General features: G+C 45.4%; 1 protein-coding gene across 4 annotated transcripts in view; it reads right to left on the bottom strand.

Annotated features, from left to right (window-relative positions):
• Window positions 1-23216, bottom strand: part of CCDC9B (coiled-coil domain containing 9B) — a 42369-nt gene that overhangs the window by 18536 nt on the left and 617 nt on the right. Inside the window, exons 2-8 of one of the 4 annotated variants that reach the window (XM_090140271.1) lie at window positions 20982-21313; window positions 19698-19811; window positions 18240-18344; window positions 17430-17492; window positions 16892-17053; window positions 9149-9298; window positions 1378-1452 (exon numbers count right to left, since the gene is read on the bottom strand). In XM_090140271.1, the coding sequence (XP_089996397.1) occupies window positions 1378-1452; window positions 9149-9298; window positions 16892-17053; window positions 17430-17492; window positions 18240-18305 (516 nt within the window). In that variant the 5' untranslated portion in view covers window positions 18306-18344; window positions 19698-19811; window positions 20982-21313. The remainder of the gene's footprint in view (window positions 1-1377; window positions 1453-9148; window positions 9299-16891; window positions 17054-17429; window positions 17493-18239; window positions 18345-19697; window positions 19812-20981; window positions 21314-23216) is intronic. The other 3 variants (XM_090140269.1, XM_090140270.1, XM_031607243.2) reach the window with 3 other exon arrangements.

Here is a 23216-nt window from a genome sequence, read left to right as displayed (position 1 = left end):
GTTCAGAGCTGATGGAGCTCTGTGAAGCTCCAGCAAACTGCGTGAAGAGGGAGAAATGGGTAATCCAGCCATCAAGTTGGGGTGGAAATAGGAGCCAACTGGCCACAGTGTGTTGTTAAGCAACGCTGTGTAGCAAATAACTTAGTGCTGAGTCCTGGGGTCTTAATTACCAGTGGATAATTCATTACTTCACACACGTGCCCTTCTCCACATGGGAATTAACTCCTCAGTGTTGTACTGCTGATAAAAGCAGAGCAGCGGGGAAGAGTGACTGAAAGCCCTGTTGCCAAGGAGATATACCTGCGTGGGTTGGAGTTGAGGTGGCAGTAATTGTTCTCTGTTCCTTAGCTGGTGGGAGCTGAGGGACCTGAGACTGCCTCTCTGAGAATGGAAAGATGGGGTCTACAGAAAGGCAGAGCAAAGCCAGGGCAACCACCCGTCCCTTGGTTTGGACACAAGGCCCAGAGATGCTCTGGAGCTCCGGAGCCAGAAAAGCACAGCAGGTCCTGTCAAAGCAGCTGCGTCCGTAGATGAGAGGCATGCAAGAGCTGAACAGCACACAGCTGGTGAAAGCAGGGGTCAGACTCCAAAGTCAGGGGATAAGGGATGTGCCCTGAGTCATCACCTTGACCGTTAGCAAAGAAGAAGCCAAAAAATGAGGCTGATGCCTATTCTCTCCCATAGGCAGATGCAGTGGGATCTTTGGGTACTGTTAAGAAGTGGGAGATGGTCTCTGAGCAGGGGCTTGCCTTGTCTGGGGCACAGCTGTGCTTAGCTGGACTGTAAAGCTATTGTGCTGCCCTGTTCTGCTATAGGGGGATCAGCTGGGATTAACGGTTAAGAGCCCATCTGTGTTCTCCTAATGAATCCTGTTGAGGTGGGTCTATTCAATTTGTGCTCCATTAATTAAGAACATCTGTAGGCTCAGGGGAGTCAGCATGTCCTCCAGGTTTGCATTAAACAGTCGGCAGGGAAGGCCTATGCTTTAATTTACCTCCATCCTACTCAGCTTCTGTTCAAGTGAGGTTTTGCAGCTAATGAGGTCTGAGACTTTCAGGCCACAGGGAGAGGAAATGATTAGGACTGTGCTTTTGCACATGGGTAAATGTGCTTCCCTATATTCCCACTTCTGTGCTAGGGATATAAGTAGCCATGACAAGATGTGATGAGCAAGTCCCTGCTGCTCTGAGGCTGGCTGTCTAGCTTCAGGTGTGTTCAGCAAACATTTGGAGGAGGAAAGGAATGAGCAATGGGGATCACATCAGACCATATTGCTATTTGTTTTAGCACTGAGGTAATTTACTGACAGGGAGGCACATTCTGCTAGTTCCCTTTTCCAAAACAAGCATCCTTCAAAAGACATTGGATAGCACTCACCTTACGGCTGTGCTCACTTTCAGGGCCTCTGTCACTGTCTGATCTCCTCTTCTCCACTGCTCTCCTCTCCTCTATCTGCAAGAGCACAGACACAGGAGTTACTACAGGATAAAGCAGGGATTCCTGGCTGGAGGTGCATTTGCAAACCCTCTGCTCATTGTGACGTGTAAGAGCTGCCCTAGAAAGATAAGAAAAAAGAGAAGTTGGTTCCTGGGATCCTTACGCAAGCTAAAATGGAAAAGGAAAAAAAAAAAAGGTGGAAAGTAAGGGATGTAAGAGGAAGAGAAAGAAGAAGGGATGAATTCCTACAGGTCACTCATTCTCCCAAGTCAGTGGGAGAGAAATAACCTGTATGGTCATAGCTCTTCTAAAGCACACAAAGTTTTAGGTACCCTTATAGATTTGGACTGGCACGGATGCAGCTGTGTTTGAGGGCAGGGTGGAGTCATAGTGGGTCTTCTTATGCAGAGCATGAGAAAGATTTTCTAAGAACAGCCTTCTGCTCTGCTTAAACAATAGCTGGGTGCCACCTCACTAAAAGAGGTCTTTGCTCCCATCCAGATGCTGCAGAAGCAAGGATATTACAGCAAGGCAGCTGCCAAGTGCCACGCTATTTGTCACAGCAGGCTCCCTCCTATTTTGTAACTGTACAGAGCAGCCCTGGGGCTGCCAGCTCATGCAGCCTTTTGCCCATCAGAGCTGAGGCATCCTCAGATTCCCTTCCCTGCTGAACTCTGTAGGGCTGAGCTATGTGTGGGGCTGAGATTATCATTCTGCCATTTTGCACAGCCAGGCAAAACTGAAAAACAAAGAGGGAAGTCACAGCACAAACTGCCAGATCAGCCTTTTGAGAAAGCGTCAGTGCTATGAGGGCCAACCCAGGCTGGAAACAGACTTTTAATCCAATTATTTATCACCCCTAGCTTTAGTCTGGCATGATAGGGCTGAATGCTGGAAACTTGGATCTCCACATCTCTACACAGCCCCCTACAGCAACTCATTCACACATACGCTGTGGGATCATGCAGGGAAGGAACTAGGGTACAGATGAACTGTCAACAGCAGCAGGCAGTCTTTTTTGGGGGTTGTGTACATGGGAAGTGTGACCTTATAGCCAGTGCTATAAATTGAGACACTGCATTTATAGAGAGATTAAAACAGAAGAAACCTAGAAATTTAGCTTATTTGAGGAGGCTGGCTGGAGAGCAAGATGTAGATGGATATTTAGCCTTTGAAGCAGCTGAAAAAGAAATGAGTCATTTTAGAAAGCTGGAGCCCCTCTGTCCCTCGGGGAAACAGGAGGGCTGGGAGAAGAGATGGGAGAGAAGGAGCACTGATTGCCTTGGAAATGCCAAAGAAACTCATTGAGAAACTGAGGCAGGGACCTGCATGGGTGTGATTATTGTTTCATCTGTGTCTGCATATTTCTCATGCAAGCTCACACAGAAAGCGATTTGGTTTGGAGCTTTTACAATGCCTGATTGTGTCCCCAAAGACGGGAAGCGGAAAGCCGGAGCATCCGCACAGCTGGAGTGCTGAGCCAGGGTTTGTGCAGGCTGTGGGGGGAGCAGTGTGCTTCTGCCTGTCTGCAGCCCAGCGCAGTTTGACTTCAGCTCTGGCTCTGCCAAGGAGAAATGAAGAGCGAGCCTGCGCCCAGGAAACGTGCTGGAAAATGGGCAGAGGCACAGCGCTGCAGTTCATGAGAAGCAGGAAGACACAGCTGCTGCGTGGCTGGCCAAGCTGGAGGCTGTCCCATTTTGGGCACCACAAATCGTTCTGTTCCAGGGACAGTGTGCAACTCTCCATCCTTTTATACCTCCCTCAGCTCAAAGCTGGGCTGCCTTGTTCCTTAGCTGGTTTCTATTTTTGCTTCTCAAAGGACACTTTGGAAAACAGAACCAAAAGATTCTGGTTCACTTCTACCAGAAAAGCAGGTCTGAACTGTGCAGGTCAGAAAACACACTTAGCTCGGCTTTTGCACTGGCTCAGGAGTAGATTTTTGCATTTTCTTCATGCTGCCCCAAAGCCACTGTTAGCCTTTTATGACACACCCAGGCCACAGAGAAACAAAACATGTTTTTCTCCTCCTTCCTCTTCTCCGCCCCCAAAATTATGAAATATGACAATGACATTATCGACTCCTCGTTTAACTGTTCCTGCCCAGCAGGGGAGGAGATGTGAGGAGAAAACAAAAGCCCAAAGCAGAGAAGATTACATTTATTTCTCCTAAGGTTCACGCAAGGATTTCTAAATTCCTCAGCCCCCTGATGGTGGGGGGGCTTGGAGCTCACATCCCTCACTGGACAGGATTTTCAAACCTGGGTCAGCACGTGAGAGGATTTTTTTTTTCCAGCTCTTTTGAAAAATCTGCCTACTAACTGTGAGGTCTGTAGGGAGCTGAAGACTTCCCAGCCACCCTTCCTGCCTGTCCCTGCCTCTCATCTGCAGTGTAGAAGCATTTCTCCTGCAGCAGGTTTGGTGAGCGAGCACAGGGTCAGGCTCACCTGCTTAAGTCCTGAAAACATCTCTTGTGTTTCTTGATTTCAGTCATTTTTGATATGTCATCATGGAAAACTGTTACTAAAAGGACAATTTAAAAGACCTGAAACTATAACGACTGTCTATTTACTACATGATTTTCAACCTGCTAATTAACCATTGTGTTCTACTGGTCCTGTGCTGCTGCCTTACAGCTCTAATGATCACGAAACATTGACAGAGCATGGAGCAGCTTTTGGGAAAACTGGGGCTAAACATTGGGCCATTATTCCTGGTCCTGTGTGCAGAAAGAGCCTGAGGTTGGCAGATTTAGGGGTAGCCAGGGAGAGGTGGGAAGAGAAGCCTCAGTTGTGTGATCTCTAAGCCAGCAGCAGAACTGGAGGCCATGAAGCTGTATCAGTAGAGCGATGTGCTCAGAGACAGGATGACTTGGTCCCCAGAGACATGTGATAACAGAACTATCTACCTGTATGTAGTAGGGTAAGAAAAAAATAGGGCTCAAGATGGCAGAATAATATGCTCAGAATTGAGGCTGTTTTGGAAAAGAAAATCATGAAAACAACTCTTCTTTTTTCTCTCACATTTCCTCTGCCACAGCTGTGATGTGGTATAGGACTGGAAATGTGGTTCTAGCTAGAAACACCAAGAATAGCAAGAATGGGAGGCTTTTGTTTGCTTGTTTTGCTTTTTAATGAATTTCATTGTGTATAAAAATAGAGAAGAAATGTGGATAGCCTTCAGATCTTACAATACACATTTGGCAAGTGCAGGGACTTGGTGTGACAGTGGCCAGCCTACAGAGTGTGAAGGGGAAGTGATGGATGTGATCCCCTCTCCTGGGCATCCCCAACCTCTGCAGGAAGGAGAGCACAAACAACACAGAATGAGTAGGGACCCATCTGGGCACAAAGGGAAAGAGGCCAAAGGAGGGACTGTGCTGGGATAATGTGGCTGAAAGCTAAGCCTGAAATTGGGGTCCCAATAAACAGCTTCTCAGATGACAACACTGATGCCCCATCTCACGGTAGCTGAAAAATTTGGGGGTGAAAGTGAAGTTTCTTTTGTGGATTAGCAACTAATATAAAGGTAGGAAACAGAAAGTGGCAAGAAAATGTAATTTTCCGCAGTAGAAGATTAGCTGGGGTGTGCCACTGGAACATGTGCTGCTCAACATGCTCATAAATGGTCTGGAAAAGTAACTGAATAGAGAGATGACAGTTTGCTGATGGTACTAAATCATCCAGGGCGAGGAATGTAATTTGCTAAGAAAGAGCTGAAAAAGATCTCTTGATATTGAATGCCTGCATCATAAAATCATAGATGAAATTAAATATCAGTAATGCAAAGTAACTCACATGGAGAAAAATGCTCCTTCTTGTATATATAAGCGCGCAGTGGTGAAGTGTAAGCTATGATTACCACTCAGGAATGAAATCTTGGTGTTATTGTGACTGGCTCTCTGAAAATGTTAGCTCAATTATTCAGGGGGCAAAAAAGAAAAAGAGAAAAAAAAAAAAGCAAAGAAAATGCAAAATTGTTAGGACAAGAATAGAGAACAAGCCAGAAACATCGCTGCATTACTGAGTACATTCACAATGAGCCCACAGCTTGAATACCACATACAGTTCTGGTCCTCTTGCATTAAAAGAATACAGTAAAAGCTAAAAAGGTGCAAACAAGGCACAATGGGGGTGATCCAAAATACTGCACTACTTCCTCAGCAGACATGTGTAATTAGGGCTGGACTCCCACAACTGCAGAAGACGTGGCAGAAGGGAGATGTGAAACAGGTTATATGTACTCTGAAAAAGAGAACAAGGGAAGAAAGCCCTGTCAAAGTTGCTGCTCCTGGCAGAGAACTTGGGGGCTGGTGAGTGTAGGAGATGAGGAACAACGACAGACATCTCTGGTTTGCTCTTTCTGAGCCCCTGTGCTGCTGCTGCAAACACTCAGTGTCAGTGCACACAGTGCTTCACTAGTTCCTCTGCAGTGCTGGGGTGGCGTTGGGCTGCAGAGGATCCAGCTCTCTTGATCAGCTTTCCTGTAATGCTGCTGCACTCAGCAGCTCTGTGTTGCTCACATGCCTATTGCCACCAAAGCTAGGGAGGCAAAGGAATACTAAAGCCCCCTTTATGCAGGGGGAAACTGGAGGTTTGTAGATGCCGTGATCAGCACTGGTGGGATTTGCCCTCCATTTCCAAAGTGGGTTGCTGTATTCAACATCCATGTGACACACAGTGAGCTCTGCAGGCTAACATTATTTAATAAAGGTTTAATCCGTTTGGGTATTACTAATTCTGATCTGCTCTCTGCATTGCAGTCTTCCGGTGCCTTGTGGAGAAACTCATTGCTCTGAGGCACAGTACATGAAATCAGACTCGCCTGGTATCATTTTTTCAAGCGCTATCCTCATCAGAAAACAGAAGCACTTGTTTAAAATGCTAATCCTTAGTGCGGTTTAGGAACAGCTGAAGTGACAGGGCAGGTCAGACCGAATCGCACTTGCCACAACAAGCCCAAGCTGGCATGATGTGTGAGATGCCAATGTGACCTGTCACTTTGGGGCCCATCTGCTTCTGTCACCGATCCCAGGAAAACACTGATGAAGTACAAATGCATGAAAGTAGCCTGTAGAGATGACTGGGAAACCCAAACACTTAGCTCTCTTTCAGCCACGTTCTGTGAGTTGAAAGGTGCCTGTGCACTGAGAGCTCTTTTATGCCCTGAAGTCACACATTTAAAATACTAATAAAAGGTATCTTCATTAGCTACAGAAGAGCAGGACCTGATCAGTCTAGGGAAATCACTGGAAACGAGATCTCCCGAGCTCAGCTGGACTCTGAAACATATCCATCTGCTAACAGGTATTGGAAACTAGAATTTCAAACACAAAGTTTTATGTATTTTTCTAAAGTACAAGAGGAATCCAAACAACAACAACAAATACTTCCAGAAAAGCCCATATTTAAAATGGGCTCTACGACCCCCTCCATTTCCTAGCTCTGGGAACTGTGCTGTGTGGACCCTCATGCTTGCCCCCTGCCTGCTGTCTCAGTGCATGATTCCTGAAAGCACTCTGTCTTCCAGGGAGCTGCAAGCTCTCTTTCTGTTCTCTGTGAGCTTCTGAGAGGCTGGGGGAGGTACGCTGCCAAGCTCAGGAACAGAAAGCAGGGCACAATTTTTTTGTGCCAGAAAGAAGCGTGATGCTATTGCTAAATGAATCTTGCCAATGACATCGGTCCAAGGCTGTTGTTGAGTCAGAATATCTGTCCTGCCAGAATACCAGGTGATCCAGGAAAACGGATCTTTCCTTTTACTCTAAGTAATAGCGAGGGCATGCACTGCTCCTTGGTACTGCTGTTTGATAATTAGATTTATATCAAGCCCCTGTGGCTTTCCTGTGCTCCTGACACAAAAAGATCCTTTTCTTGACCATCCAAAGCACGAAGGCACTGAATGTCTCTACACAATGCCTTTCCCTGCAGATGTCAACAGCTCCCTCACAGCCCATGTTGCTAGAAGCGTGCTGGGGCTTTAGTCCTACCTTCTGCCAACTGAGTGACTGCCTTTGGAGTAAGGAAGAAAAAAAGGAAATACTTCAAATGAACTTTGGTATCTGAGGAGCAACGGCATGGAGTTGTTTGCATTCCTGGGGATTATTAGGATTACATTCTAGCCCAAGCTGTGTGAAGGAGACCACTGTGGCTACATACAATTGAGGAAAGGCAGGAGGACAGTTACGTGAGCTCCTTGTACTGATATGTGGAGGTAATTGCATTCACTGAGAATGAATTTAAATGAATGAGCTGGATGAATGGCAGCACAGTCGGACTTGAAGGTTTCAAGAATAAAACACAACCTCTGCTCAATCATCAAAATCAAATCTGTCAGGCAACCTCCTTGTCCATCTAAGTCTCAAAGCCTCAGATTAATGTAAAAAGGTGTTGGCTTTAAGCTAGCACAATTGTAGGCCTGCTCTCACACACTCTGAATGTAACCACTTTGTGATTAACACAAGCAAGGCATCACCAAAACCACAGATTACAGAATATGCAGTCTTTCAGCCTCAAATTTCATGTTCCATAGTAAATGAGATATTACCCTTTTTGGGGCTGTCCTTTAAAAACACTTATAAAACAGAGCTCAGGATCTGAAATCAAAACTTAGGCACTCCTGTTTTCTTCTAGCACAATCCCAGCCTTGACGACCTCAGAGATAAAAATTTAAACAAGCCCAGCAAGAGCCAAAGTGGAGAGATTTGCCATGAGCAACACAGAATCACATTTGACAGCCTGAAGGATAGCTACAGCACAGGAACAGTCAGGTCAGTCTCAGCCCATCATCATATCTATGTCTCCCTGATACCCTGACTGAACCAAGTGACAGCAGCAGTGTGAAGCTGTTATGAATCACTAGGCACTAGTGGCCAATGTGAGATTGATGGCATTCAAAGAGCTGCTTGGTAGTCATGAGAAAGAAGCTCATGCTCTTTCAGAGTCTAAGGAAACTCTGAGAAGGAGAAGAAGCTGAAGATTAACGTGGGCAGCTAGCAGATGGGTGGCTGCTGTCCCAGAGATGGCACTTCATAGGTCTCCCAGTGTTCCTGGGTGTGTTTGGCATCTACATTACGTGTTATTTTCCTTCATAGTTCTTACTGACCCTGTTTGCTGCAGGCATTCTTACTTATCTGAGCAAAGTCTTGAATAGGAAAATGCCACATGCCTCTGTGTGTGTAAAGAGGAAGGTATTTGCAAGGAAGTATTTGAAATATGTTTCAAAGATCAACAAAGTTCATTCTATTCACCCAGTAGGTTATGGCGAGGCACAACAGGACTTGGGTTTAGAAGCAGATATTGCCCGGCTCTGTCAAGTTTTAAGCTGTGCTGTGGGTCAAGGGGCAAGGCCTTTGACTCACTGTATGGACCTAAAAAGGAGGAGGTAGGAGAGGCAGGAGTCATTCGTGAGATTCATGTCACATATCTGGCAATGCTTTCGTCGATCCTCCTGAAACAGCATTTGGATTTCTTGGGCCCTGTGTATTTAAGAGCCTGCTAGCTGTAGAATGGAAAAAGAATTGTAGCCTTTCCCCTTTCACATTTATTGAAACCAGAGAGTTTTATATTGCAAACTCCATATTATTAACATACAGTCTCGCCCAATGTCTTTTTGTTGTGCCAGCTCCTGAATTGTTCACATGTCACTTCTCATCCAGCAGACCTGCTGGATGCCACTGATAGTTTGCAACCTAGTCATTCATTCACAGTGTACTTACTTTTTCCTTGTTATCCATGGTGATGGCAATCTGCATTCTTCTCCCCCGGCGGAAAGCCACCAAGTGGTCTGTTTCTTCTTCACTCAGGTCTGGCATCCTGCCTGGACCAGGGAAGCACTCAGTGCGTTTCTCGCTGACAATTCGCTTGCCCTGGAAAAGATGGGATGAGCTTAACAACATGGCCACTAGCCCTATGCATTTCCCTTCCTGTACCCAGATTGTGCAGGATCTTGGCCTGACAGAACACAAACACGAGCCAGGTTTCTTGGTTTGTAAAGCTGTCACCCCAGATCCTTTAAGGGATATGTAACATTATATAGCCTTGTTTAACTGGGCGCATACCAGTAGGTAAGGTGGGATTACCCTATTCACCCTTTGCAGCATGAACAAGGTTGATATTTTAATTCCAGACAGGTGAGCCAGCTCCCATTTTTATCTTTAACACAAATAGGAAATTGTCCTCTCACCAAACAACATGTCCCAGCAAAATATGAGGCTGTATTGGAGCAGAACCTGCAGGATGAGACAGAAGGGAAATAGTGGTGCTCTCTCCGCTCTTGTCTGCAAAGCAGCTACTACTCTGAAGTGCACCAATCCTTGATAATTTGTCATCTTCACAATCATTGTGCATCCGTATTTCTGGAATAATTTATTCAGCAGAAGAAAAATTTAGAAAACAGATCTGTAAATCCTTGAATGAGGGCAGTTTACCCCTTTCAGATATTATTCCCAGCTGTTCGTATCAGTTCATGTCTTTAATGCACGGATTTACATCTGGTTCTTATTTTGTTAACTATCTTTGTAGCCAATTGAGGCATTGCCAGTGCCCTCAGCATCACTTCCACAAAATGAGTACATCTTTTGTGCAAAAATACATATTTATTTCTCATTTAAAAGTATCATCTTTTGGTTCCATCGTGTGTCTTTTTGTTTATGCCTGGCAGGGAAATGCGAGACTCACTAAGTCATCTCCATTTTTATCTCTGAGCTCTTTCTTCTCTCTTCATCTGAATGATTTCTCTGCTTGATCTTATCTGGGTTCACCCCTCAGAAGCATCCCTCTCTAAGGGATGGTATATTTTCTTCTGATTTTCTCCCTGAACTTCTACAAATACCAGACGCTTGATTTCAACAGATCTCAAAATCTCAAAGGATCTCAAAATCTCCTAGAAAACTGCTGTGAAACTTGGGAACTCTTTGTTGCTATGAACTTGTTTTCAAAAACAAACAGAACACACTGACCTCAGATTCATATGGAAGTCTTGGAAGCATTTATGAATTTCCCATGAAATATGATTTCAAGATGTCTTGCATTAGCCTGATCTTCACTTGGCTCTGCTAGAAGTGCAGATGTTAGCACGGAGGTAGCCTTAGTGTAGACAGCCTCCATAAGCAAGACCTTTTTTATTGCTTGTCCAGTCATCGTGCTTCCTAAAACGTGATAAAAGTTTTGAAGGCAGTGGAATATTTTCAGCATCAGACCTGCAGCCTCGTGTTGATTCTGCTTTTGCATTGTGTAATTTTGCTATCTCAGCAGAGATTGTTCTTGAGTTAATTCAGTGCATTCAAGTGAAGGAGTGGGTCTCTGTACTGCTTTAGTTTCTGACTGCCAGAGTCCTATGGATATGCTGGCATTGTTCCCCTGAGGTCCGGTCTCAGGTTCTGGCTGTAGCTTCTAACAAGTTTTGCTGTGCTTAGTAGCACTCTAGCTATTTCTCCTTTTCTTGAAATAACTGAAGTCATGACTTGCGTTCAAAGGATTTGCTGCCAATCTGCTCAATGCCCTTCTAGTATTTGCTGTGTTGTTCTCCATGTCTGTGTCAGTGCAGCCTGCTCTTTTAACTGCTGCCATTAACTGAGTAGATGTCCATGAGCTACTCCCAGAGATGCCAAAATCCTTTTCTTGAGAGAGTAAAATTTGATAATCAAGAAAACAGGCAATCTTTTAAATATGGAGTACAACTGTACTAGCATCTACCATGGCTAGGCAGCCATCAGTGATCAGAGGATGTTGGTTTTTATGAGCCTGAGAGCAGTGATGAAGGCAAGCAGCAGACCAGAGACTATGGGCCTTGGGAGAGCAGGTTTTGGCTTGTTTGGGTAGCTGGTGCACAGCATCCTGAAGAAACAGTCTTGAAGGAGAAAGGAGCCCAAGAGACCTGACTGGTTTTCATAGACAAAGCTCAAGAATATAATTAAGGCCTTCCTGTTGTGCAAGAAAATGCAGGTGTGGTAAGAGGCAAGAAGGGAGTTCCTGATTGAACTTAAATGTGCTAAGGGAGTATGTAGGAGGTGGGAAGGGACAGGCTCCCAAAAAAGAATGTTTTAGCAGCACTTGGGGATGTGGGGATGGGGTTAGGAAAGCCAAAGTTCAGCTGGGATTGAAGCCAGTGAGAGATGAGTCAGCAAGAAGGATTTCTGTATGTATATCAGCAGCAAAGGAAAATGTTGGCCTGGGATGCAAAATGTGGAGAGCAACTTAGTGCTACAGAAGTGAACAAAGTATCCAGGCCTTCTTTGCCTTAGTCTGTTGGAAAGATTTGCCAGACTTCTCTCAGATGTACTCAAAGGGCAAGGCAAAATGGACCTGGTGTAGGGAGCCTGCTTTGGCAGGGCGGGTTGGACTCGATTATCTCTAGAGTTCTCTTCCAACCCCTATAGTTCTGTGATTCTGTGATACAAGCAGCCACAATGGCAGCAGTCAAACACTTGAAAACTGTTGCCCAAAGCAGTTGTGAAATCTCCCAGTGCTGGAGAGTTTCAGAACTTGACTAGATTCAGCCTTAAGCAACTGTGATAGTAGAGGCATGCTTTTAGCAGGGAATAGGACTAGAAGACCTCCAGATGTCCCATCCCACAACAGTTTGTATTCCAGCTTTTAGACTACCTCAACTTTGAAGTAAAATCTGTGTAGGTGTACACATGCATGTATCCACAACTTCATGTGTACAAATACGAAGTTCAGTGTGCAGCTTTCATACAACAACAGCTAGATAGTACAGACCAGAACTCAGGATCAGACAGCCACAAAGCTCATAGTGGTTGGGTCTTAGCCTTTAAGTGGCACCTGCTTCTGAATGACTGAGTCACATCATGTCCAGAGGTGGCATATTTCTGTTGCTGGAACTATTGGCCAATTAGAACACATGATGCTTTAAAACTAAAATAATACTTCAAGTCCTTTTCATATTCTATAATTCATGTATTTTATTCCTAAATATCACTGAAACTGGAGACTAGAATTAGGATGGTCAGCACAGGCTTCCTGTTTGCAGTCAAAGAAGCCAATGTGGCTTTTCTTTATGCTACTGCAAATCAGTACTAATGGATATGGGTAAAAAAATTAACCTGAGTAGACTATCTTGGTCCTGTATTTCAGACCACAGAGTTGGATTTGATCATTTGAAGCTATAAATCTCTCTCACCATCCCCTTTAGATTCATGGAGCAACATCTGCAGCCACAGTTGCATTCTTAGTGTTCTCTGGTCTCATCCATGTTGGCAGTTGTGCTGAGATGACTTCAGATACACAGAATTAACATGGTCATTTTAGGAATATACTGTTCAATACTAATGGGCAATGACTCTGTTCTTATCTTGTGATAAACACAGGAAAAAGAAGTTTTATTTAACTCTTCCTTTACAGACTATGTAAACAGCTATCTCTTATTCAATAGCTTGCCAAGTTATGCTAACAAAACGTGTCTTCCAGATACAGGAACAAACGTTTCCCATTGCAATGAAAAGGAAGTGAAAAACAAAATCTTCATAGCTGTTCTGAAAACCTAAGCATTCCTATTGAAACATGATCCCACTGTTAGTGAGGATAGAAGTAGAAAACATCATTGTGTGTGCTTCACAATTCCCCTTTATATGGGAAACTGAACAGTTTCTTATGCCTTGAGACATGGAAGAAAAGTGCTCAGCAGCTTTTTGAGGCCCCCTACATATTACTGGTCCACAGCTTAACCACAGCAGTGCCAGTGGAGTCACAAAAGGGATGAAATCAGCCATCCCTGCTATGGGAATAGGTGTGTGCAAGACTGATTTCTCTGTTTTCTCCTCCCACAACACCTTGTCTTCTTCTGAAAACCTGTTCCTCGCTTATGTCTGTTGGGAGGAGGACTCCATAAAGAAATCTGGGCAACTGCCCGAGGCAATCTGTAAAAAAACTTCTGTGAAAGAATCTCTTTCTTTTCCTCAGCTTCTGCCTCCCTGGCATCAATCCTCAAGCCAAGGAAGCTGCCCACTGCTCTTAAGGAACCAAGCAATGCACTGCTGCCTTCTCAGTAGGCAGAGATGGCATTCTCCCACTATAATAGCAAAGCTCTTGGGAATCACAGGAATTACTCAGTTTAGACCTTCAGAATAAGGCTGAATCCTGAATGACTAATGTATCCAGGGAAGAACTGAGAGCTGCTGGGAACCTCTGAAGGCAGCAGGATACACGATGCCTTGCAGAACAGGCACTGAACTGCTTGCTGTCCTGCCTCCCTGCCCTAGTTCTAGCATGATTCAGAGGCCGAAAATACTGTCTGACTTTGCTTTGGAACCTCTGAATTGCTCAAGCCTGGTGCTGAAGCAGTACATTACTTTGTTATTCCCAAGAAATATCCTTGCTCCAGGTATAATCCTGTGTTTCCTGGGACATTCAAAATAATACATCTTCCCTCCTTCAAACCCTGAACAGGAATACACAGTAATCTCAGATTGTACTGGTGAGGTTAATTAATCAACTGGAGATCTGTGCTGTCCTGTCCTAAACAAAGAACCAAAACAAGATGTTTGGCATACCAGTTAATGTTTTTTATATTAAGAAAGTAAATTCAGTGATGGCCAAGCAGACTAATAGCAAGCTCAAGCATTAATTCTAGCCACACCCAAGAGCTCTTCTAGGTGTTCAGGTGGCAATGATCTGTCCTTTGAACAAATAACATAACATAAATAACATAACAACTCTTCCCAGGGATACTGAGCACTAGGTGGGTATGGTTGAAAGCTGGCTTTGCCACCTGCTATCTGGGAAAGTCCTTCCTGAGGATGGATACAGGCCAGGAGCATAGACAACAGCAAAGCCTCTACCCGAAAGCCTAAAAAAAAACCAATGCAGAGGAGCTTGTATCCAAATACTGTGGATGAGACTGATGCTCCAAAGTGTGTTACTGGATTTACAGGTCATTAGATACTAAAAATCACAGTAGGAAAGTTGGCAAGTTGGCAAAGCCATTAAACCCTGCAGTTTATTGAGCAGATGGCAGAGAAGCCAGAGAGGCTGATACAGGAAATACCTATTTAGCAGAGCTGTGATAGCTGGGCATAAACAGGAGTGGGAGACCACTGTCTTTTCTAGGAAATATCTTTTCCTCCTCCCTGCACACGTTATTTTTAGCTAAGATGGGTTGCCTGAAGGCACATTCTGCTTAACATGCCAACACATTTTTTGCTTGTTTACTATTTTAAGAATACCAGTGGTTTCCTAGATTACTTGTACCACATTGGGAAATCCTGGCCATCAGTGGGCGAGCTCCCAGAGCGAGGGATGTCAGATGAGGAAAGAGCCCATGCAGAGCCAATGGGAACAAAGAGAGGGGCCCAAATGGAAAGCAGTGGTTTTTCAGTGAGAAACCGTAATTTGAGAAGTGCTCCTCTTGTGTCAGAGGCATGCAAAGGTAGATTGCAAAGGTAGTGTTAAAAATGCCCATCCGAGGGGCTGTCAGTAAAAAGAACATATAGGAAATACAGTGGTCTGTATTTCCAGAAGAAAAATCTCAGAGGTCTATTCATTGGCTATGCTGAAAAACACTGGTGCAGAGTTTAAGGCATAAAAATGATACAGCTGCCAGTGTTCTATGCTAATGTAAATCCCCACCTAGGACTTGAGTTCTGAGCTATAGATTAGGAAAGGGCTCCAGGGGACTCAGGCTGTCTGCGAGAGCCTTTCACTCTGCAAATGTAATTGCTTCAAATATAAGTCATTCCCTCCCTCCCTCCTCAGCTAGATGGCTAAGAGAAACCTTGGAGGAAACTCTCAAATATTTCACTGATAAATTCACTTTGTAATGAAGGTGGTTAGATGTCTATGTACCCTCTCTGCTTACGAAAAAAAAAAAAAAGCATTTCTTTCTTTTGGAAAGAAATCATTCATTATGGAATGTGATTTTGTTTGAAAGGGATGTTAGCACTACTGGTTATCTATATGGAATGAAGGAAATGAGAGAGCTCAGCCTCTTTCTCCTGAAAATTCATTCTGAAAGGTACATTATTTCCAAAATGATTCAGTTCCTTCAAGGTAACACATAATGACTTTGTAACGGCGCAGCGATTGTGGCCTATTTCTTCATGGAAAGAAATGGTAGCTAGGTCCGGGAGAAACAAGGCACAGAACTGGAAAAATATTTTCAAGCTGCTTCAGATGGAGTAAATGGCTCTCTGCCTTCTGTTTACAGCCAAGGTTTTCAGCACTCCTACCCTAAACCTCCTGGGCAGCAGGAAGGGTGAGGTTTCACTTTATTACCCTGGGAAATGTCTTTGGCTTGGACCTCCCTTCAAAAAAGCCCTCTCTGATTTTGCGGGCCAAGCGTGTTGCTGTGCCTAAAGAGGCTCCAGGGGAGCAACATTTGCTGCCACTGTTTCCTTTTCACTGTTCTGCTGTGAAAAGGAATGGGCTGATCTCATCCACCCTGGTGTGGACGTCTGAGGACCGATACCCCCTTCACACCGACACAGTCCTCACAAAAGGGGCTGTGCTCATCTTGGCGTTGTAACTCGAGGTATCTCACTGGTATCTTCTTAGTGCTTATCAATAAATGGATAACATTGCTGCTTGTACTCTTTTGGAATATATTAAATGGTGAGAAGTTGTTCCACTTGCAGCAATAATCTCCCTCCAGAGACTCACTAAGTAGAGCTTCCCTGTGCTCCCACATGTGTGTATCTGTGCATGCAGATAATACAAATTCCCAATGAATGTGGCATTTCTGATCCTTGTTTCTATTTATCTCAGTGGCCAAACCCAATAACTCCAGCAAGAACACAGTCACTCCTCTGGGATATTCCAGAGGTGAAGCAAATAAAAGTGTAAAGCTCACACAGGCATATACTTCCTTGGACATGCTGTCAATACTAACTGCCAAACTTTTATAAAATCCTTCCTGGCAAAACTGACAGGCCGTTAGGATCCTTTGATCACTACATCTAGATGAACAGACTATTTGATTGATAGGACCCCAGCAGGAATGTTGTGGCATTGAAAAAATGGGTTATCATTTTCAGTTTTTTCCATTTTGCTGTTTCACAGAATTTTTAATTCTGGTTTTTATTCTGCATTTAAGATTTTCTGGGATAGAGCAACGGGGAGAAATTATGTTGTTGTCCCCTTTCCAGGCACAGTGACAGAGTTAAACCAGTGGGATGCTGGTGACCCAAGTGAGCAGTGAAATAACTGACCTCTCAGAAAGGTCTGCTCATGGCAGGGTGGAACCACTGGGAGGTTTAGCAAGGCCTGGGGGCTGACTCCAGTGAATCAGACATGGAGAGGAAAACACAAATCATGGCAACTCGAGGTGAAGACTGAGGCTGTGCTGAGGGAGCAAGAAATGAGAGGAAAGGAGTGAGAAGGGAATTATTCCCTTCAGAGATAAGGCACTGGAGGACACGCTGAGCAGAAAGCTCAGATGAGGAAGAACAGAAGCCCCTGTGTAAGATGCAGACTTTAGTGTAAGAGGAATCCTCTTGCTTGCTCACCTTAGCTTTGTTGTCCATGGTAACAGCCAGCTGCATCCTCTTCCCCATTCTGAATGTGAACATATGATCTGCTTCCTCCTCCTCCTCCTCTTCCTCACTGCCAATGCCAAACCCAGCGCTCACAGGGCAGGGGCTCTTTTTCTCACTCACAACCCTTTTGTCCTGGAAAATGAAGCACTTCTGTTAGCAAATCCAAGCCTCTCAGCTCACCAGTGCACTCCCCTTCCCCAAACACACCTGCACACAAGCAGGGCAGACCAGTTATGGAGTCGTAGGCCTTGCCCTGGGAAAGCTTTCTGTGCATGGCACTCTGCTGTGACATTCCTGCAGAACAAGGGACTCATTGTCTGCTCAGCAGCAAAACCCACAATTACAGTGGGTATGGAAAATCCTTTGCACTTACAAATCTGACATTTCAGACTAAAATGCCAGAGTTTTATCGCTTTCTGCAGCACTCTGAGTTAGATCAGAAAAGTCTAAGTCCTGATGGAGATTGCCTGGGAAGCCAAGAGGATGGCTCCTGAGGGTCAGTGCTCACCATCGAGAGGGCTTGGCTATCTTGTCCATAGTGTTCAGTCTGGGTAATTGCATCTTTCAGGTCCTGTATGAGAGAAAAATGTGTGCAACAGAGCACCTCCAGAGAAAAGCAAGGGCCGGGGTGTGGTAAAGTAAGCAACGCACTGGCTTGGATCTAACAACCCAAGAGTGCTGATGGTGCAAGAAGGAGGGTGGGCCAGCTCAGTCTGGCTTTGGGCTGCCCCCAGGGGCTAACACAGGACTGGCCTGGTGATTTAGCAGGCCACACACTGCCAGGAGAGGAGGATAAGGTTTGTCACATACAGATTTAATGCAGTCAGAAAGGATGCCTGGGACTTGTAGCATTTGCCTCAAAACCCCTATGTAACTATGGGCTATTTGATTGCAAGCTCAAAGCCTAAGGAGATCATGATTTCAACCAGCCTGCGGGTATCTTCAAACGTGTTCTTGATGTCTCCAATGGCACATACACATCTTACATGTTCTGCCTATATATTTGCAACAGTGTTCACACCTGGGACCCATCCAGGGCCAAATGTAACTGTTCACTTACTCACTTATTTGCATGCTTGCTCATTCTGAATGCTTGGGTACAGGAGCCTGGGCAAGGCTGGAAATGAGTGGATCAGCAAACAACACTTTGGGCATTTTGAGCTTTTACGCCCTTATAGGAATGTTTAGGAGCTACGTTCCATGCCTGAAAGAGTTTTGCTCTGGAAGCTGTCTCCTTCAGCAACGCCACTTGTGATGCTCATGGAGGCAGGACCGAAGCTTGTGGTGGCTTGTGGTGAAGAGGCATTCACTCACTTACATTGTGAGCTTTGGTGATGGTAATAGTGAGTCCATCTTGCTTGGGTTTCCTGGAGGTAACAGCCATTCCCTCTTGCTCAGCTCGTTTTTTGTCCTCTTCTATTTCCTGAAAAAGATATCATTAATACAGGCCTGTACCTGGCTGTGTGCAGATTTTGTAAAGTTCCTGTTCAGAATTTTTCATAAATGGACACAGCTCCAGCTCTGAAAGACAGTGGACCAACTTGTGATCCATCAATGGGCCCTTGGAATGGGTGACAGGCAGCTGGGACATGTGAACACCTGGCCTGCAGAAAGGGAAGGCTCTGCACAGAAGCCAGGGTCTCTGTGCCAGACTGGGGTCATCATCTCTGGCCAATGATCTGCTCTGGCATCTCTGGCTGTGATCTGCTTATCTATTAGGCAGCTTCTTCTTGAAGCCAAGGACTGGTAGGTAGGAAGGTAACATTTAATATGAGAGTGAGAGTTCCTCTTCCCTGTGTGTTGACACATTCAACTCATTCCATAAATTTCCACTAGATACCATTATTTTTTGCGATGATCAAAAAATGTTCAGAATGGCTCTTCTGGTATCAAAGGAAGTAAGTCTTTTAAGCAAGATCCAGCCTAGAGCATCACTGAACATTTTGGCTCTTGGTCCAAGACACAAAACATGCTCTTTGCCATTCTCAAGACTGCTCATCCAGCCAGCAAATATTAAGCAGCCCCCAAAGCCAAGTGGTGATTGGAAAAGCCAGGAGAATATTCCAGGCAAGCCGGGGGGGCAGGGGGAATCCTTCTTCCAGTAGTATCCTCAGACTGTTCTAGTCTGCACTGCTGTATGCAGACACTCATGGAGAAGGGTAAACAAACCTAAAGAGAGCTCCAAGTTACCACAGTGTCACACTGAACAGTTCCTACAAGCCGGGCTGGATATCTTGTGCACATCACTGGGTAGACTCTCTTGGCCAAAGCCAATCAATCCAGAACCAGAAAAACAAGGTGTTTTTCTCTCCTGTGAGCTCCACAGAAACACTGGGACTGGCCTGGGACAAGCTTCAGTCCATACAAGTGCCCCGGGCTGGGTGAGGACAGCAAGAGGGAAGACAAAGGCTCTCAAATGTCACAGGGATGCAACCTTCTGTTCATCTGGGAGAATAAGCATGAGGCACTGGGAAGGACAGAAGGGGAAAAAGACAGTGTGAATGAGACGAAGAGATGGGAAAGCTGTGATGCAGATGGAGGAACAGAGTAGGGCGAGAAGAAATGCTGCAGCAGAAAGGGAAGCATCAGTGAGCCTGGTTTCTAATCTGAGGAGCTGTAGCAAAGAGCAGAGTTTGGCTGACCTTCCCCAAACACTTTCCTACGTAATAATGTTATCTAATCAAGTCATCCCTCCACTGCTGACGATCTTCTTCATGCTGTGAGTTGTGAGGACTCTAAAACAGAGCTGAGGAAGATAAGAATCAAGCAGTCTTACCTGGTATCTTCGTATAAGTGCTTCATTCTTCTTCCGCAGAGCCAGGATTTTCTTATCAAGTTCAACATCTTTCTGTTCTTTCTTCCTTAGCACAGCATCATCCACAGTGGCATCCTGAAAACATAAAGAGCAAAGCTTTTCTTGGTAATCACACTGACAGGACACAAACCTGATGCTTCTGTTTAAATAGTGGAGGGAGGTTGAATGGTTTTTTCCCACTATCCCCCTTTAGACCTCCATCTAAAAGCACACCACATCTTGTAAATTGAATTCTTCCTGACAGAATTGACCTTTTCTACTTTAACTTTTTTTTTTGTTGTTCTGCAAAGAGGTAACTGGAGTGAAAAAACAATGCCCCACACTGACGGCTGCCAGTAACTCCAGAGTTACCACACCACTTAATGCACGAAGTAAATGACACCTCTGCCTGCTCTCAGTTCAGGTGCTCTCAGGTACACCCAGTGTACTCCATTTACATTCAGACAGCATCTCGGTTACCACAGGGGATAAGAAACCAGATTTTAGAATTTTAGTGACAGCAGCATCTAGTGAAAATTAATGCTGATGGGTATCAACACACTGTAGCAAGGTGATCCATATCGTCTAGACTCTGCCTGCTGCCTACACGAAGAGCAAGGTGGGAAGTCTGAGATCTCCAAGGCACTACAGGTTTATTTTTAAACAGTGTTTTTGTACTCTCCTTATCTGCATGGCATCTGCATGCTGCAGAGATCTCACATTCCCTCTCCTCTGCTCACAGAGAGCTGAGTAAGACAAAGTTGGCTTGGGGACAGGCACAGCCCACCTGCACCAGCACTCTTTGCAGCTCCAGCACTGCCCAAACCACAGTCCTGGTCCCATCCCAAGTCTGGATCAGTCACGACTGGCATCAGAGCCTGCCCTGGAGCACCTTGGCTCCCAGAGAGCCCTAGGGGCACTGAGAGGGACCTGCTGGGAAAAAGCTGAGCCCCATACTCAGAAATCAGAATCGGACATTAATAGATGCTTAATCACAAATAGAATTGATTGACATTTCTTGAATCAAAACCCCAGTAATCCTATCAGCCCCACTGATGAAATCCAGAACAGCAAAGGCTGGGAAGAGCTGTACAGGCAGGAGAGGTTTTTCCTTCATTAATCACAACATGGCAGGTGCAACCTCCTTCAGGGAAGGATACGTCAGTGTCCAGTCATGGCTGCTGGGTCACAGGATCTGGGTCTGACCCTCGCCATGCCCTGGTGCCTTCCTGCCTGTGATGTCAGCCAGTCTGCCCTGGGTCTCACCTCAAGCCAGCCAGTGGACTTGCAAGGCTAATTCCAGGGAATAGAGGGCTTCTCCTGCATTCCTGCCTTTTGCCTGGTCCTAATTAGGTCACCAGAGGAAAAACTGGAGCATTGGAGGTCCAGAGAAGGTGCTGTCAAACAAAGCTCTTCCTCAACTGAGAGAAAACAAAGTGAGAAGCCTAAGGCTTGAAGACTAAGAGTAAAACCACAAAGCAGTAGCCCAGGGGAAGGAAAGCCTCTGACTCTGCTCTATGTTGCCAGCTGTTCGTGCCTTTTATCCAGAACTTTATACAAGCTCCAACCTCCTGAAGATGTGTGTGATTGCAGCGTGCCTGTAAATCAAACGAGGCAGAAGTTAGGCACTCTGAACCTGAACCTCAATTTCATGTTTCTCATACAGTGGAATTAGCATTTTGCCAAAATAAGAAATGCATGGGAATATCCCACAACCATTTGAGAAAACAGGATTTTAGCTGAGCTGCAGGAATGATCTCCTTAATGTTATAAGGCTTTTGACTGCCTGGGAGATGGGACACCAGGTGACAATGAGGGCACATTGATCTGCTGGCCCTTTGGTAATGGATATGTTGTGGTTTTGTCCTGTGCTGGTGCAGAAACAGCAAACTGGGCTCCTGGTGGCCCATGCTAATGCAGAAAATAATCATAGGTAGCATATAGGAATTTAGCCAGAGCATCACTGCTCTTTCAAAAATGTTGTGGGGCTCCTGGGAGCCAGGTCTGCAAACCATCTGCTGCTGTACATGGCCAACACTCGCTTTCAAAGGAAGGGATCCAGCTGCTGAAACACTATGCATCCCAGCAATGCCAGGTATTCCTTTCAAAGGCTTTACATGAGAAAGAACAGAGCTAATGACATTTCATCTCTGATCAAGCAAGACTTATGCTTGAACTTGACTGCAAAGAATAGGACCACAGATAGGGACAGAAATCTCCCTGCATAGTGTTCTTTGGAGAGAGGGACTAAAAGTTGAAAGTGTGATACAATCACAGAGAAGGGGGTGGGATGGATGGATGTGGATGTTGTCACAAACCAGAAAGGGGAAAGGTAGGAAAACCAGTTTGCACAAGTACACTTTGAATCGTATCACCACGATGGTATTTTATCAGTGCTGATTTAACAGCCTTCACGAGGACTGATCTGCCAGGACACAGGAACACATTCGTGTTCAGGTGGAACAATAGGGACATTTAAACCACACATTCACCCACACATTTTTCTGCTGGACAATGGGATTTTGTTGAGGTCTGCAGGAGAACGAAATGCACTTTCCTATTGCCATCTATCATTCAGGTACGTGACAGACAAGTAGATTGTACATGTGGGTGGATAAACTTTGATGGCCATTTTGCAAGCCTGATTAAAGCTGAATTCCTGTGTTTACCAGAACAGAAGCCATTCTGTGAGCTCTAAATTGGCAGGTTCGGTGTTTGCTGAATGCTGGGGTGTTGGCTGCTTGAGGGTGGGATCAAAGTAATGCATGCCCTCAAACACACCCCTTTCATCCTCAAATTGCTTTGAACAAGGGCTGACAGAGCTGCCTGCTCAGGAAAAATTTAAAAATTCCAGTAGAGATTGTATTTGTGCTCTTCTCTTTTAGCAAGCAAAAGATGGCCAGGGCTCATCCATTGTATAGTTCAGCCAAGTCAGCGTTAGCTCAGCAGCCACTGCAAGCCAGCCGACAGCGAGGACGTGCCCTTTTCTTTGCTTCTGGGATGAAGCTGCCACCCCAGACTCTGCTGAAGCTGGTGCTTGGGGTGACAAGTGGCTGCATCATGCCCTCCCCAGAACAAAGCTCTTCCGGGGAAGTGAGGTGCCCGTATGTTAGTGACGGGAGAGTTATAAATGGCTTTGGCAGAACAGACGTGCGATGGCTTTGAATCAGAAAGCCCAATGCCTCCAAGAGAGCCACGCAGAAGAATGGCCTCTTTCTATCACAAATAAAATGGCACAAGATGAGAAATGGGAAGCGAGTGCCTTGGTGCTTCCATTAAATGCCGACACCTCGCTCTGCCATACGCCCATGGCTCGGCAGCACACACACATGCTGCACAGCTCCCCAGGGGCTGGAGGGCTGCCTCACACAAGGCTGGTGCTGCGTGCAGGATTTTCCTGCAAGCTCCTACAGCTGTCTGCTTCTGCAGCGAGAGACTTCGGAGGCAGCAAGAGTGGGAAAGAGAGAGACAGGAGGTGGGGGGGAGGGAGGAGAAGAGAAG

Source organism: Phasianus colchicus, chromosome 5 (assembly GCF_987193195.1).
Source record: "Phasianus colchicus chromosome 5, bPhaCol1.hap1.1, whole genome shotgun sequence".
In the NCBI taxonomy this organism is placed as follows: Eukaryota; Metazoa; Chordata; class Aves; order Galliformes; family Phasianidae; genus Phasianus; species Phasianus colchicus.
Note: the sequence above shows the minus strand (reverse complement) of the source record. Positions and strands in the feature narration are given on the sequence as shown.